Source organism: Euprymna scolopes, chromosome 28 (genome assembly GCF_053919585.1).
Source record: "Euprymna scolopes isolate OS-2025 chromosome 28, ASM5391958v1, whole genome shotgun sequence".
Classification (NCBI taxonomy): Eukaryota; Metazoa; Mollusca; class Cephalopoda; order Sepiida; family Sepiolidae; genus Euprymna; species Euprymna scolopes.
The window spans coordinates 54,344,827-54,362,360 of NC_136509.1; the positions used below are offsets into that span (position 1 = coordinate 54,344,827).

The 17,534-nt window shown below is 33.6% G+C and overlaps 1 protein-coding gene across 1 annotated transcript in view; it reads right to left on the minus strand.

Annotated features, from left to right (window-relative positions):
- Positions 1–6,707: 6,707 nt before the first annotated feature.
- The window catches only part of LOC145249632 (guanine nucleotide-binding protein subunit beta-5a-like), a 73,711-nt gene continuing 62,884 nt past the window's right edge, over positions 6,708–17,534 (minus strand). The window contains exons 6-10 of the mRNA XM_080111381.1: positions 16,739–16,882; positions 10,399–10,539; positions 9,436–9,532; positions 8,927–9,093; positions 6,708–7,410 (exon numbers count right to left, since the gene is read on the minus strand). Of these exons, the coding sequence (XP_079967507.1) occupies positions 7,399–7,410; positions 8,927–9,093; positions 9,436–9,532; positions 10,399–10,539; positions 16,739–16,882 (561 nt within the window). The 3' untranslated portion in view covers positions 6,708–7,398. The remainder of the gene's footprint in view (positions 7,411–8,926; positions 9,094–9,435; positions 9,533–10,398; positions 10,540–16,738; positions 16,883–17,534) is intronic.

Consider the following 17,534-nt stretch of genomic DNA (forward strand, 5'->3'; position numbering starts at 1 on the left):
ATTTATTTTATTAATAAAATTTTATTGATTTTTAATTTGGCTTCATCTTGTTATTTCCATGTGTTCCATCATCATTCACATTTCACAGGTGTCTTGAGAATATCCCAAATCTTTTTCTATTTACATTTTTTTTTTTTTCATGCATATTGTTGGATCATTATTTTTTTTTTCGACAGTCCCAGCAGATTTTGAGGCGTAACAATGTAAATAACAAAATATACATATTTGAATCATCATTAATCTTTATTCAAAAATGTCCAGTAAAATCAACGCCCACTTGCTGGAAAGAGCCAATAAAATTCACACTATGAATAGGAAATTGAGAACCTGTAGGAACAAGGAATTCTTTTTTTTTTTTTACAAATAATACAATGACAAAGAACAAGAAACACTTTTTACCGACTGCCTTCTCTGAGGAATCCAAAATCCCATCAATCTCAACTTAACCAGTGTTTCGAGATGGCAACAATTCAATTGTGCTTCTTTGATCACAAGTTCGGCCAAATGATGATGTTTTCCCAACAGAATAGGATGCTTGATCTGATATGAATGAACATACGAATTCTGAATCCTGCCAATAGTTGGTAACAAGCATTTATTGTCAATAAGCAGTTCAAGGGCAATAACTCTAGGTGGAATATTTCTTTCAGACCGTTTGTTCAGATATTGTAATACACATGTGAATTCCACCCTCTGCAGAAAGGAGCATTAATTTATTTATTGGATGAGTTTGTCGATATTTCAACATCGACAAACAACAAGACTTTCACCAGAACACTGTCAATGATGAAAAGTCTGAAATATCAAAAGGTAAAATATTTGTGTGTGTGATGGAGAATCATCAATAAATGTGCAGAAAATGATTTTTTTATTCGTGACATCAACACGAGATAATTTTTCCTGATCCTATCAATGTAATATCTATCATTTTCCATGACGATATTTTTTTTTTATTATTATTAATTTTGTCATTATCGTAATCGATGGCAATATAGTCCAGAGAAAGGAAATTCTCTTTGCCACCTTCCACTGCTGAATCTTCAAAAACAGGGCTCAAGGGATCAGGATACAAATGAACAGGATTCAGAACATGTTCAATAAACATCAGAACATGTTCAATAAAATAATCAGAACATGTTCAATAAAATAATCAGAACATGTTCAATAAAATAATTAGAACATGTTCAATAAAATAATTAGAACATGTTCAATAAAATAATTAGAACATGTTCAATAAAATAATCAGAACATGTTCAATAAAATAATCAGAACATGTTCAATAAAATAATTAGAACATGTTCAATAAAATAATCAGAACATGTTCAATAAAATAATCAGAACATGTTCAATAAAATAATTAGAACATGTTCAATAAAATAATCAGAACATGTTCAATAAAATAATTAGAACATGTTCAATAAAATAATTAGAACATGTTCAATAAAATAATCAGAACATGTTCAATAAAATAATCAGAACATGTTCAATAAAATAATTAGAACATGTTCAATAAAATAATCAGAACATGTTCAATAAAATAATCAGAACATGTTCAATAAAATAATCAGAACATGTTCAATAAAATAATCAGAACATGTTCAATAAAATAATCAGAACATGTTCAATAAAATAATTAGAACATGTTCAATAAAATAATTAGAACATGTTCAATAAAATAATCAGAACATGTTCAATAAAATAATTAGAACATGGACGAAGAACCTATACGGTGTCTGCAAACGAAGGATATTCATGAAGATTCGTTTTAACTTTCACATTTGATTTAAAAAAACAAAAACAACTGACATCGCCAAAAGATATAATTTTATTTGGAGTCTGCCAAGCCGAAGCATGGAGGCGTCCAATAAGTTGGAATCTCTCCAACCATTGAATGAAGTCTTAACCTATTAGACCATCTAAAGTTGTATCATTTATCTTCCAGCATTAAGGCAAAATCCCGCCCTTTTAATATTATTCACAACAGCCATAACAGTCCCTCACAAATTTGGTTTTTCCTCATCGACAAGTACAACACCTGTAGCAACACTACTAGTTCAGGAATTTCCGGAACTGGATGATAAGTAGTTGGCATTGGAGGAAGAGTTATGTAGAAAGGTCCAGAGGCTGTAGGAAATACCTAAGCTGCCAACAATACAATCTATGAAAGCTGCATGGGCAACAATAAAAAGAGTGAATGTTGCTCTCCAGAGACTTGTAACACATCCCTCACAGAGTTAAATTGATTCTTATGCTGCAGGTTAGGATTAGGGTTAGGGACAACTGAAGAAAATTATCTGCAGACTCGGTGGAAAATATGGCAAACAAGTAAGAGAGCTGGAGAATGTAGCAAGAGAACTCAAGGGCAGGATTCCGACACTTGCTAAAAGAAAAAGGAAAACAAGAATAGGGTGAAAACTGAAAATTAACGGTTGAAGCAAAATGCGATAAGAATTAATATAGCATAATAAAACAAAAGCTGAATGGGTTCCAGAACTAGAAAAAGCTTGTGTCCTAAGACTCATCTAGTATTATAGGTGTGTGCTTGCATGTCAACATATAATACATATACACATGACGACATAACTGTTTCTGCTGTTAGTCGCTTCTGGGGGATCCTTCAACCATATTGGGGAGCTGGGCCTGCTTTAAGGAAAATGCTTCACAAGACATAGACCAAGACGTCGAAGGATTTTATATATTTTATTCACTCCGAAGTATTTGTCACTGCAGAAGGGAGTGATTGATGGACTCTCAGCTTATGGGATTTTTTATGTCTCCATTCTAAGGAGAGACCCATTTAGTCCATCCCTCTTTCTCAGCATCTCTAACCCAACTCAACACTATGTTTTCCTAAACTGGAACACTTGACATGTCATGCCCGTTCCCATTTGGATACTTTCCGGTGCAAACTGACTGGTCACAGAGTTTGACAAAGTTGGACAACCTGTCAAAACATAATGATTCAAATCTCTGTTGTCCACTCATTGTTAGATAGATAGATTGATAGCTAGATAGAAAATAGATATATAAATCAGTAAACAGATAGATAGAGAGATAGATAACAGACAATTAAATGCTTCTACACAGGTATTATCTAACAACAGCAGTTGCTTCAACAGACTATTGAGGGGTGAAGAGGCCATGCCAGGATGGCTTTTAAAAGGTGATACAACCCTCATGAATTGAAAAACGAATGAAGCACAACAGCCTAATAAGTACGAACTCATTTGCAGTTTTACTACTACCTCTACAATGGCCTGGTTGCAGACAGCATCTACCAACACTTCTCTTCTGGCACATACTTGAAAACATAACAAGCAGGATGCAGGAGGAAATGTTAGGGCACCAAGGACCACTTATTAATCAATAAGACGATCCTTAAGGACTGTAAAAAAAGACAAAAAACCTAAGTACGACATGGATTATCAAAAGGCAAATGATAGTGTGCCTACATGTGGCTAGTGCAGTGCCTAAATAAAATCCATCCAGCAATCAAAAAGACCGTATATATAAACATGTAACAAATAACCATGACATTAAGTCAAACTAACAGTACTGTAAAATTCTCTAACATCAAGATCAGAAGAGGAATCTTTCAAGAGGATAGCCTATCTCCTTTACTTTTCTGCTTGGCCATAGACGCATTAAGCAAGTTTCTCAATAAAAGCCTACAATCAGAGTCAGGGTCACCAACAAGAACTAAACAAAAGAATCAACCATCCAAGCTCTATGTAAACTCAGATGCTCACTTAAGTCGATTCTTGCAGGTGGTATATAACTTCTCCAGAAATAGTGGAATGAAGTCTGGTTTGGACAAATGTGCCAAGTGCTCCATTAGAGTTGAGAAGCTCCAAATGGAAACATATAGCTTGATGAAGATGCTGACATCAATGACCTAGAAGAACAGGAAAAATACAAATACCTTGGCATAGAAGAGATCGATTCAATTCAGCATGCCAAAAAAAAAAAAAAAAAAAATGTAGCCGTGAATATATATGCCATTTAAGGAAAATCTGTAAAACAAAGCTTACAAACAAAACAAGATCACTGCTTTTAACCAACTGGCAATGCATTTTATGATAATGAACAAGTTTTGCATTGTCAGCTGTCCACAAAAGGACATAAATAGACTGGAAATTCAAACGCAAAAAATTTTAACACTGTATAGAAACCAGTGTCTGCCTAGGCTGCATCTGGTAAGCACCAGGCAATATCTGATGAGCTCAAAATTGTGCAGCAACGTCACAAAACAAGAGCCAGCAAAACAACCTCCATCAAAAAACTTGGACAAGACTGTCTTACAAATGAGACAGAATATGAAAACAAATGTTATGAAAATAGTTCAAAAGAGTTGCCAAAAATACACCAAGAACTTCTATTGCAAAAACTGAAAGAATAAGCCAGTATTTTCTGGATAAATTCACTCAGGACTATATAGATAAAGAAGGCTATATACACTGACTAAAAAGAGGATTGCTCCACTATGATCAGGAAAGGATTATAATGGCTGCCTAAGATCAAGGCTTGATGACAAATGCTTTTAAGAAAATGAGTGGTCTCAGCAATGATAGAAGTGCAGGTTCTGCCACACAGAAATACAGAGTGTGAGCTATCTGACATCCAATTGTAAGGTTTTGATGGGGTACAGCTACTATACAACCTGGCACAAAGAAGTGTGTAAATATCGCCATTGGACAATCTGTAACAAGTTGAATATCAAATGCAGCAGCAAATCCTTGGAACATGTTTACCAGGAAAAACAGTTGGAAATAAGTCATACAACATCTACTATGACTATGCAATTCCTTAATCCTTCCACACCTTTCATCATCCCTCACAGACCTCCCTCTATCTCTTATACCACTCAAAAACTGATGTACAATCTATATAAGATGGTGTAAAAGCAGTCTGAAGCATTCCATACGTTTCTGTAGCATTTTTTTCAAGTTTAAAACAGAATTTTATTGCATATCGTTCTTATAAAGTGTCCTCACGTTCAGGTTGCATTTTTGAAATTCACCAGCTGTGACAATCAGGCTTTAGTAGGGTGTATTCCTATTTCTGCTGTAGCTGTCCATTTGAACCTGAAATCATAACTTATTGAAGGCGCCTTGTACATGAAAAAAGTTTGTTTAAAATCCTGGAAAATATAGAGATGAATGAGAAAAAGTAGATTAACCAAACAATAAAATCAAATCAACTCATGTGGTGAGATTTTTAATATTTCGTCTTTATTATCAAAAGACTTCCTCAGAAAATAAATGAAGAAGATGTTATTTTAACATGTTTACAAATAGACATGAGTGATATAAAGTGAGGAAAGCAGAAAAAAAAAAAAGATAAGAGAGAGGGTGATTTTCGAGTTTCTTTTATAAAATTAATACAACTAAGAGAAATAAGCTAAAAAAAAAAGTGGGAAGCGTAAGAAAAAGGAAGGGGGAAAAGAAGCTGTATTAAAACTTTTTTAAAAGAAATTTGAAATCCCCTTCTGTCTTGTTTTTTTATATTTTATTTTTTTGTAACTTTATTAAAAAAAAGAAAAAGAAAGAAAATAGAGCCATTTTGAAATCTGTTCTGAATTAACAGAGAAACAGTGATGATAATTTTAAAAATTAAATTAAATATATTTTTTGTCAACATTGAATATAATGGCTTTATGCAATAATAGTTGCTGTTTTGAAATAGTGCTGTACAGCAATTTAGGATTTCCCTAAATTCAAAGCGAATCATTTCTATCGATAAAGCAAAATTTTTCGGAAGGAAAGACATTTGAGATTTTTTTCAAAAATTGCAACAAAAAATGACGTTTGTTTTGTGATGCGTTTTTTGTTTTTGAATTTAGAAAGAACTACATTGCGTTGAATTCTCTGATAAAAAAAAAAATAACCAGTTTCCATCCTTTGTACTACAGACATGCACTATTTACAAAGATATTTTGTGTTAGTATCTATTATTTATTTTTTTAACATTTACTTATGTATCCAGGATTTATTTACCATCAAAATATTTCTTTCTTTCTAATCTTACGTACACACAAAATAAATAAATTATTGAAATGCTGATAAATTTGCAGGATTGTTTATTTTTTGATGAATATAATAGAAAATAAGAGAAACAAATATATAAATTGTTTTAATTATATTTGTTTTCAATATTTTTTTGGTTCTGCATTTTAAAAATAATTTTTTGTGAAAATAAAAATTGAATAAAAAACAAAAATATTATTGTGAATGAATAAATAAACCCATGGGAAAATGAAATTTACAAAAGCAAAAATGAAATGATAAAATATTTTAAAAAAATTAACAAAAACAAAAGAAGGCATCAAATGCAACACACTGGATTTTTTTTTTTTTTTTTTTTGTAATAAACGTTTTATAACCGTTTCTGATGGATTTGAATTTGTTGGGCTTTTTTATTGTGTATCATCATTGTTAAAATTATTTTATACAAATACTTCATTATAATTAAAAATTATATCATTACCCATGCTTTCAAAAATAGTAACATACTTTCTCATTGCATTCTAACTTCAAAACAACATTTATAATCAAAGTCACTCAGAAAAAACAGTTGTTGCCTAGTGCTGATATGATGTCGCTTGCAAAACAGATAAAAATAGCAACATAAAAACATTTCATTTCTACTATTTCAATATTAGAGAATTTACATGGCTTATGCAAAAATAAATATTTTGTGAAACAAAATTAAACTGCCGTTTCCCAACTTTTATTTTATAATTTATTTGAAGAAACAAAGGCTTTCATCTTGTTTACATAAAAAATACTAATATTTCAGTCAGCTGCTGCTGCTTTCACTTGCTTGAATATATATTGAATTACTTCCCTTAATATTGCACATCAAGGAATCACTATTAATACATATAGATATTGAATAAAGCTAAAGATGAATATTTGTACTTTTATTATAAAATAAACCTATCATCAAAAGTTCTTAGATTTCATAGCAATAAAACTTTTCAAAAAGTTTTATTGCCAAAAAGAAAGCAACCATGAAATTTCCTTGGTATTCAGCTAATGATAACAATAATAATAATAATAATAATAATAATAATAATAATAATATCAACAACAACAATAATAATAATGACAATAATGGTGTTTCCACTCTTGAAAGTTCTTCAATAAAAGGATTCATCCATCTTGTGCAGAAATGGTTGGAGGAGGTGGTGTATGTGGGTGAGATGTTGTGTATTATCTATGATGAGAAAGTGAGGACTGAAGATCCTGGTGGTGTGAAACAAGGTTCTTGTAAAAGTGAAGAGAAAGAGCACAGGGGGAAGGAGGTGCCCTATCTTCTTTGCCGTCTTCTCTCCACACAAGTAAGAATAATTATTGAAATAACAAACATGTATCAGACGCTGCTTTTGCAGTAGTTTTAAGCCCACACCTGAAATGAAATTTAAAAAAAAAATGAAAAAATGTTAAGTGGATATTATCTCTTTAAAAATGGAATAAAAGGGTTGCATAGTCTCATTGTAATTATTGAATTATTTTAATTTCTCGAACTTCCATGTCATGGAACTGCAATGTTTAATTTTAATTTTTTTGCAGCACATCAGCTCATTTTGGTTTATTAAATGATTAATTCAGTACTTCTGGTAAAAGTTTTCATGCTTAAAATTCTTCATATGTTCAAATACTTATATCAAGTTGACAAGAACGTTTTTGCGGTTCTTAACTTTTAAATTCAGATGAACATATCTCGACTCACACAAAAATTATTGATCAAAAGAAGCCGCATCAGAATTAACACAAAACAAGTGCAACGTAAAAATTTTGCATTCTAGTGCCGATGAAGTCGCTGATGGCGTTTTTGATATCACTTATGTTTATGAAGCATTTCTCATGAAGAAAGTTGTTGACATGCTTGAAAAAGTGGTAGTCAGTAGGTGAGAGGTCTAGAGAATATGGCGGATGAGGCAGAGTTTTGTAGCCCAAATCATTCAACTTCTTAGGGTTGGTTTAACAACATGCGGTCGGGCATTGTCGTGGAGGAAAATTGGGATTTTTTCACTGACTAATACTGGATGTTGCTGATGCATTGTATCCATTTGTTGACAGTACTTCACCAACGTAATGGTTTTGCCTGCATTCAAAAAATTGTAATGGATAAGACCGGTTGGCGACCACCAAACACTCAGCAACTCTGGCTTCAGGAAGTGTCGTGGAGCTTTGTCAGTGTCTAACCACTCAGCCAAGTTGTCATCGCAAATCACTCTTTAAAATGATATATAAAGTTTTATATTATAACGAAAACTTATTTGAAAATACATCGTTAGAAGAACTTTTTTCTCAACCTTACCGATCAATTTTTGTGCATATATATTTTGTAGGCAAATATTTTGTAAATCTATTTTGTCTGCCAATAATAGATCCTATTTAACCTTTACAGGAACTACTCTTCAGATTAAAGGGTATCTGGAAATAATTCTATTGAAAACTCCAAAATTTTGACTTCATTATTGGATACAGTTCTATGTCATATCCATGATAGATTCTATTTAAAATTTTACTAAATTTAACTTAGATTTAAAATTTTACTTGAATAAATAATATATTTTCAACAACATTTTTCACACTTGTTCTTTGGTGGACTTACATGTTCGCAGAGGCAATATCATTATCAAATTAAATGATTTTGTAATTATTTATGGGGTTAGAAAGATAGAAAAGCCACAAGGAGAAAAATATGATCTGAACAGGATTTGAACTTGTATCTACAAAGTGCAATCATTTGAAACTGATGTTACTTGCCTCATTGGACGTTATGACATGCAAAAGCTGAAATCAAAAACATTACGCAATGCGAATATACCTGGACAGGTAAAATTAATTTGCAGAACAGAACTTATGTTTAGCAAATTAATTTCACCTGTGACAGGCATTCTTCTAGTTTTACTCACTTTTAGTGTGTTATCCCAGCTACCAGTGCAGAGTGCAGTGCCATCTGGTGACACTCCAAGGCAACTCACGCGGTTCTCATGTCCATACAACACACAAATACGATTACCTTTCAATACATCCCATATATTCACTGTGTAATCGTTATAACCTCCAAACAATAAACGTCCTGAAACATAAAAAAAGTTATTTGTGATTATGAACAAAATGACATACAATTTTTATAGTAAGATTTGACAGTTTCAAATGCGTTTTGAGTTTGACATTTCTCTCTTGAAAAGATCTCAGGGGAGATAATTTACTAAAAATAAACTTCAGCTTCCTTAGCTATGTGTAGTATCCATTCTGATGCAGCAGGAAACGCAAGTATAATTTCATTTATTAGAATAAAATTTACGGAAAAATTTATTATAGAGAATCAGTTTAGAATATTTACCCCAAAATGAAATTAAAAAAACTAAAAAAAGATAAAAAAAAAAAAAAACGAAAATGTAAATTTAAAAAAACTCACCACTTAAAGAAAAGTCAACTGAATTACAACCAAAGATTATACTTTCTTTCTTGTAACAACTCACTTCTCTGTCAGCTCGTAAATCAAAAAGACGACACTGTCAAAAATAAAATAAACAACAGAGAAATACTTATTCATGGTAAAACTTAATTTTAATGACATCATTAAATCAAATATTTTTTAATCGTCATTTTTTCTTTTTATCCAATCATAAAAAGGCAAAAACTTTTGATACAAATAAACATAAGAAATGTAGTTTTTTTTTTTTTGCAAAATTTTAATGTTTTTTTAATATTTCACATAAGTAAAAATGCAGTCATTTTATTTTTTTGCAAAGCCAAGAAAAAAAAAAGGTTCTTGCCCTTTTGGACAAGAACCTTTAAAAAATAAAGAAAAATTTGTATAAAAAAATCATTTTTAAGCGATTAATGAGAAATTCATAAATCTAGTAAGTATGAATTATTGTTATCTCCCTTATTGTTTTGCGATTTTTTTTTTCAAAATGGTGGGCAAGACATCACCTTTTCTATACTCATAAAATGTGATTTTTTATTTTAAAATAAAACTACTTGATCAATTTACATGACTTTGGGAATATGATATTTTCATTTCATCATGGGCACATGCATCATACAGATTTTTCTTTATTTTGTTTTTTGATATAGGAAAAATTCTGAATAAGAACCAAAAACCAGTTTAAAACTTCAAGTGAATGTTCATAAAAAAGCCAAAAGCTTTAGTAGGCAGAGCATTTATGATAAACTGACATAGCAAACTTGGACCCCCTGTTAAAAATTGAACAAGTAATTTTTTTAAATATTTGTTTCCATGATTTTTTAGTTTTGTTCATAATCGCTTGTATTTCCAAGAATTAAAAAAAAATTTAATTGATTTATAAAAATTTTAGAGGTTTGAGGGAAAGTGTTGTAAATAAATGAGGTTATATAAATAATAATCCCTTACCGTAGCATCATCGGAGCCAGTTGCAAACGCATCTCCACTTGGATAGAACCTGACACTATTAATATCATTTTCATGTCCTTCAAACACCTGGGTACATTCACCGGTTCGCATATCCCAAATAATTGCAACATTATCACAACCCTGAAGAAGAAACGTTCGAAAAGATAAAAGATTAGATTTTATACAAAATTTTATAGCATATTAAAAACAATAGCACAGGTAAAAAAGATTGAAGTAAAAAATAAAAAAAAGGGTGAAATTAAATTTTTATAAATATTTCAGTTACAAAATTTAAATAAAGCCTTCTATTTGTTTACAGCATTTTCATAGACATCCAATCATCAGAAATCTTTACATTCTTCATATATCTGAGTGCAAATTCAGATTTAATTTGCATAAAAATAATAAAAAAATAATAAGAATGTTTTAAATACATTTTTGACGATTAGATTTCCTGTGAAATTGAAGTAAAACATTAAGATAAAGATTATTATTGTTTGCCTTGTAGGTTACCCTTGCCTGGGATAAGGTTAAGAGTAGAGAACTCCAAAATCACATTCTACTGCGGCCTTGCAGTGTCACTATGAAGGAAAGGCTATGGAACCTTATCCAGAGAGAAAAGGCAGAGTTGTGGACACATTAGTGTGATTGCAAACCTCACTTAGGTTGCTACCAGCCAGAAACTGTGGTGTCCAGCACTGCCAGTTGTTGCAGTTTTGCTCTACTGGATTATAGCATTAGATGTTTAGAGGGTGCCTATCTGTTGTACAACTGATAGACCACCTGCTTATGTGCAAGCGAGAAAGGGATTAGGTATAAAGTCCTGTGGCGATGGAGTAAGAGTGATGGTGGTAGGTGTGAGAGCTTGGAGCCACTAGCCCAACCTCTTCACACAGGTGGTTTGTACATGATGGTTGCAAGTTTATTAAATAGGTGATAGTACCTTGTGGTTGCTGCACGAACATCCAAGCAGCCCTATTAAGGGATAGCACTGCTTGCCCTAAAAAGGGAAGGTAAAGAAAGCTTGGCAAAAGTCTAAATCTGACTTCCAAACCATGGCCAATAGATCTTCACCAAAAGCAGTCGAAATAAAGAAATAAAAGAAACAAAAACAAAATTTCAAAATTGCAACTTGAAATGTAAGAACATTGCTAGATACAGATACAAGTGACAGGTCTCACAGAAGAACGACCCTAATTGACAGGCAACATTGACACAGACATTACTGTACTACAAGAGGTTAGGTTCAGTGGCGAAGGCCAATTAAAAGAACAAGAAAGGACATTTTTCTGGATGAGATGCTCCGAAGGTCAACAAAAAGAGCAGGTGTAGCTCTGGCCATCAAGAATGACCTGCCTATCAATCTTACTGAAAATCCAAAATCTCTGAGAGAATTATGACCTTAAGGATAGATATGTCTAAAACCATTACTCTCGTAATGTCATTACTTTCATTTATGCCCTTACAAGCCCCCCCCCCCAAAAAAAAAGAAGCATTTTACTGCCAATTACAGGATATTATCACAATAGTCTTTGCAGTGGACATACTAGTCCTAGAGAATAGAAAAATCCAGGTTGTCCTCGACGGTCAAACATCTAAACAGTGTGATATAAATGCGGGAGTGCCTCAGGGGTCTATTCTTGGACCTCTATTGTTCCTGATATTTATTAATGACCTCCCCGACAAAACTGCCTCTGAGATGGGTATATATGCTGATGACACTACACTCTATAAAAGGCATGACAGGAAAACAAATGAACACATATCTAAAGAAATGGCAAAAACACTAGAGGATGACCTCCAATCTGTAGTGGAATGGGGACATAAATGGATGGTCACATTCAATGCTGCCAAAACCAAACTGGTTTCCTTCAATAACTACAAGAAACCTTCTCTGCCACCAATAGCAATGGCCAGTGACTCCCTGTCTGAGAGTACATCTTTCAAACTGCTTGGCCTAACGTTCACAGGAAACATGAGCTGGAACAATTATATTGAAAACATTGCTAGGGCCGCTGCAAAAAAGGTAGGCTCTCTCTACCGTGCTAGAAAACTACTGACACCTGAAAGTACCCTGTATCTTTATAAGGCCATCATTCGCCCATGTATGGAGTATTGTTGTCACATCTGGGCTGGTGCATCTACTACTAGTCTCTCGCTCCTAGACAAGGTTCAAAAAAGAGTCGCCAATCTGATAGGCCCTGAACTGGCATCTAAGCTTCAGCCTCTGTCCCATCAACGAAACGTTGCATCCCTCTGCTTGTTCTACAAGTATTTTAATGGTGAGTGCTCTGACGAACTGCAGACACTTGTGCCCCCACGTCGCAGACACCCTCGACAAACCCGACAGGCAGCTAAATCCCACCCCCACACAGTAGAGATCCCTAGATGTAAAAGATCTTTCTACTCCAGTAGTTTCTTCCCCAGAACCGCTAGACTCTGGAATTCCATTCCAGGATCATGCTTCCCTAACTGTACTGACATGCAGAAGTTCAAGTGCAACGTGAACCGACATCTTGCTGCCCAAATCCCTACATAGTGCCCCCGTAGTTGCTGACCCTGATAGTAGCCCCCTACACCTGAGTGGCAATGTGCCTTGTTTGGGGTGAAAATGTAATAAAAAAAAAAAAAAAAAAAAAATTAGGGGACTTCAATGCCAGAGTGGGGCCCTGTTCAGGGCAAATTTGGCAAGGGGCAACAAAACTCAAATGGAGTACTTCTAACTTTGAATTAGACTTAGCAATTACCAACACATATTTCCATCAACCCGACAATCATTATATCTCATGGCTACATCCTTACTCCAAAAGGCCCCACTTCCTAGATTTCATAATTGTAAGATGAAAAAACTTCCAGGATGTGAAAAACACAAAAGTCACGAGAGGACACGACTGCCTAATTAGAACAAGTTTCAATTTCAACATAACTTAGGTATGGCAAAAAACAAACCTACCTTAAAAGAAGCTAGACACTGCACAACTTAATAACCCAAGATATGGGAATAATCTGGAAGAAACAGTGACTAAAACACTAAGTAACCACATATCAGAAGACCACCTGAACAAATGTGGAATAAAATAAGTAAAGCAACCCTGCAGAATTACTTGGTTACTCAAAAAGACAAAATGCTGACTGGTTCAATGGAAATGATCAAGGAATCAAAAGGAACATCTCAGAATGTAACAAGGCACTCAAATAAAAACTCAGCAATCCAAGTGCAACCAACTTTGAAAAATAAAGAAAGCTCAGGAGATGGAGAACAATTGGTGGCTCCATAAGGCAAATGAGATGCAGAGGTTGGTAGATGAAAACAACTTTGCTGGCTTCTTCAAATCCCTGAAGGAAGTGTATGGACCCAAAACTCAAGTGAGCAATACATTACTGGCATTAGATGGATTCAATACACTAACTGAACCTGACCAACTAATCCACAGATGGAAAGAATATTTTGATGCGCTATTAAATATGAAATCATCTACAGAAGATGATGCTCTAGACCATATCACACCCCTACCACCTCAAATGGATATGAACAATGAACCAACAATGGAAGAATTATTATATGCAATAAAGAAAACAAAAATGAATGTCCCCAGGGGGTCGATGGTATCCCTGCTGAAATCCATAAGTTTGGAGGAAAAATTCTAGTGCAAAAACTGCATGAACTAATAACAAAATGCTGGAGATGCAAAGCTCTGCCGCAAGACTTCAAAGATGCCATGATAATACCTATATATAAGAACAAGGGTGACCAGAGATTGCAGTCACTATAAGGGTATATCTCTCCTATCTGTAGCAGGCAAAATCATGGCAAAAATAGTTCAAAAAGACTCTCAGATCTGGCAGAAAAGGTGCTCACTAAATCACAGTGTGACTTCAGTCAAGAGAGGTCAACAATTGACATGATCTTTAACCTCACACAGATCCTAGAAAAGGTTATTAAACAGCACCAAGATCTTTATGTAGTCTTCATTGACTTTTATAAAGCTTTTGACACAGTTAACAGAAACATGCTGTGAAGAGTTTTTGGATATCTAGATTACTTTATTGAAATTGTTAAACAGTTTCATGAAGGCACAAGAGGAAGAGTATCAGTAGGTAAGCAAGAGAGTGATCACATAGAGGTGAATCATGAAACAAAGCAAGAATGTGTACTTGCGCCAATGCTTTTTACCCTTTTCTTAACCACGGTATTAATAAAGCTCCATGAAGACATGGACGAATGCAGCTTTATTTGTTTAAGACAAAGACTCAAAATGAGCTGATAACAGAACTGCTATTTGCAGATGACATAGCCTTGGTGGCACAAATTCCAACACATGGTAAACTCGTTTTGTAGAAGGTCACAGAAAATTGATATTCAGAGAAAACTGAGATAATATATCAACCATCACCTGACAATATACACCCACGAGAACTATCGATCATGATAAATAGTGAGGAATTAAAAATGGTACCAGACTTTAAGTACATGGGAAGTACACTGACTATAAATGACCATGTAAACAAGGAGATAAGCTGTTGCATCCAGAGTCCATATGCTTCATTTGGAAAAGTAGAAAAATGATTATGGTCAAGGAACGGTGTTAGACTAGAAAAAAATCCAAAGCTTATAAAGCAGTGGTATTACCTGCTCTACTATATTCAGCAGAAACCTACACACTGTTCAGAGACCACATAGAGGTTGGAAGCAATATAACAGTGCTATTTATGAAAAATTAGAAAATTAACTGGAACAATCTTATACCAAATGTTGAAGTATTCAACAGAACCAACATGGACAGCATAAAAGCCATACTCGCCACCTGTGGTCAGAATGGAAAACAATCACATTCCAAAAATCCTATTGTATGTAGAATTGGAAAATGGGTACAGAAAGATTAATGCACAGAAACTCTGCTAAACGCCACCTAATGCCAACGAAAATGAACACAAAAAATTAGGAAGAGCTAGCAGCAGACCAAAGTTGCTGGTGCATTAGCCTTCACAAAAAAAGAGGCAAAAATAAAGGCCAGGTCTGAACAAAAACCAAAGGCACAACCCTGGTAACTTTCCACACTGAGCGTGGAATGCTACAATACCATAGGATAAACCATTGAAACCTTGACTAGTTATCTTTTTTTTTTTTTTAATTTTCTTCCTTTGAAGATTATAACGTTGGGTATGGGGCAGCCAAACCAGCTGCCAACATTGTCCTGCTTTTTATTGAAACTAACCGAGAGCTCTTTTTAGTATCCTCGCTGTTTCCTTAAGTGCAATTGTCTGGATCTCTTTTGCACTTAGTTCACCAGGAATATTAGTTAGGTAGGATTTAAGGTTCTTCTTCATAAGCATTGATATCTCCCTAAGATTCCCGTTTCTTTTCATATCATACATGAGTCCTTGATATTTGGTCAACTTCTCCCTTTCAGCTTTGTTCAGACCTCCATCATTAGTGACACTCACTTCAACCAAGATTGCAACTCTCTCTAACTTAAGGACTGCACAATGATGATGATTGTTATAAAGTTAAATATGCTTGTATATTCATATGTGCTGAATTCATTCCTAAACTAATTAACTGATCATGATGAATTTTTGAACACTGTTGTTAGGCGTAAGGAGTCTAAATATGAGCTAATTTTGTCTTCTACAAAAGTGGTAAAAAGGAGACGGTAATTCTTCATGAAAATTCAGATAATTCCAATTTTTGTGAAATTTTAACAATAGATATTAGATACCAGTTAATAAATATTCCTAAGTTCAGTTTCTTTGGAATATTTTAAAGAATTTTTTTTTTGAGGAGTGGGCATAAGATAAGATACAACGTTCCATTTGAAATTTCAAATATGTCAGATTTGCATTAAATCCATGGTCATTAGATAACAATTAAGCAAAATTCCCTGAATTTCAAATTCTTTAAGAACATTTAAATTTTAGATATTTTCTAAAATCAAAATCATGTGATAGATTTTGATCAAAATTAGAATAAGGATTCTAGACATAAAGCTTAGTATCATTATATCTTGATTTTAATCTTTGTAGGGGGGGGGGTATAAAAGCGGTGCAAAATTGTTTTGTTTAGAGAATTTATGTTACCTATGTTGAAACGGGTATTTTTCCTGTTTGTGCGTGTATGTGTAATATATATATATCAGTTATAATATATATATATATATAAAATAGTTAAAGACAGACACATGTTTTGCTGTATCTATAGCTCATCAGTGCAACTGACTACATACATATATATATAATTGACCAAAAAAATGAATTCAAAAGAAATAAAAAAAATTCTTTTTAATTTTAAAATCCAAAATTAAAAAAAATAAAATCAAGAAAAAGTGAGTATTGTTCTTACGCCAGATACAAATTGGTTGCCAGTCTCAGAAGGGGAAAGATCAATGCTCATGACGTCACCAGTGTGTCCATGAAAGCTTTGAATTAGCTGACCACTCTCCACATCCCACAATGCACAAGTACTGTCGCCACTTCCTGTTAAAATCTAAAAAAAAGATAAATTATTACTGATTTTGTTTATTCAACCATGACTGGAAAATGCTTTAATATTTTAGACATACAATATGAGTCTTTGTGAGATATGATAATGAAAAAGTTGTAGCAGTTATATGATTACAATTTATTTTTTTGTTATCTTTACATGCAGATTAATTAATATATTATCCAATCAGAACATTTTTGCATGGGAGACACTTCGACTGAATTATTACATCTCGACGATCCCAAATGGCTTTGTTCTCTATCTTCTTATGACCATATCATCATTTTCTCACTGGCAACCATAGATGGGGACGCACAGGTTCACAAATAGAAAAATAAAAAAAAACACAGGAAAAACACAGACACTGACGCTTCACATACATGTCGGTTGGACTATAGGTGTGTGTGTGTGTGTGTGTATGTGTGTGTGTGTGTCCTCATCAACCTTCTACGTGATAAGGCCAATATCTATGTCTGTCAAGGTTTGGTATATCTATTGCCATCATTTCATCTCCTTCAGAAATCTCCGAGCAACCAAATGCCCTCTGCCATATCCAAAATCCAATTGCCCACCTTGGAGTTCAGGCCTCAACTAACTAAGCATATGACTGACCCCTCCTCCATCAAGTGTTGTTCCCATTGTTTGATCCTAAGTC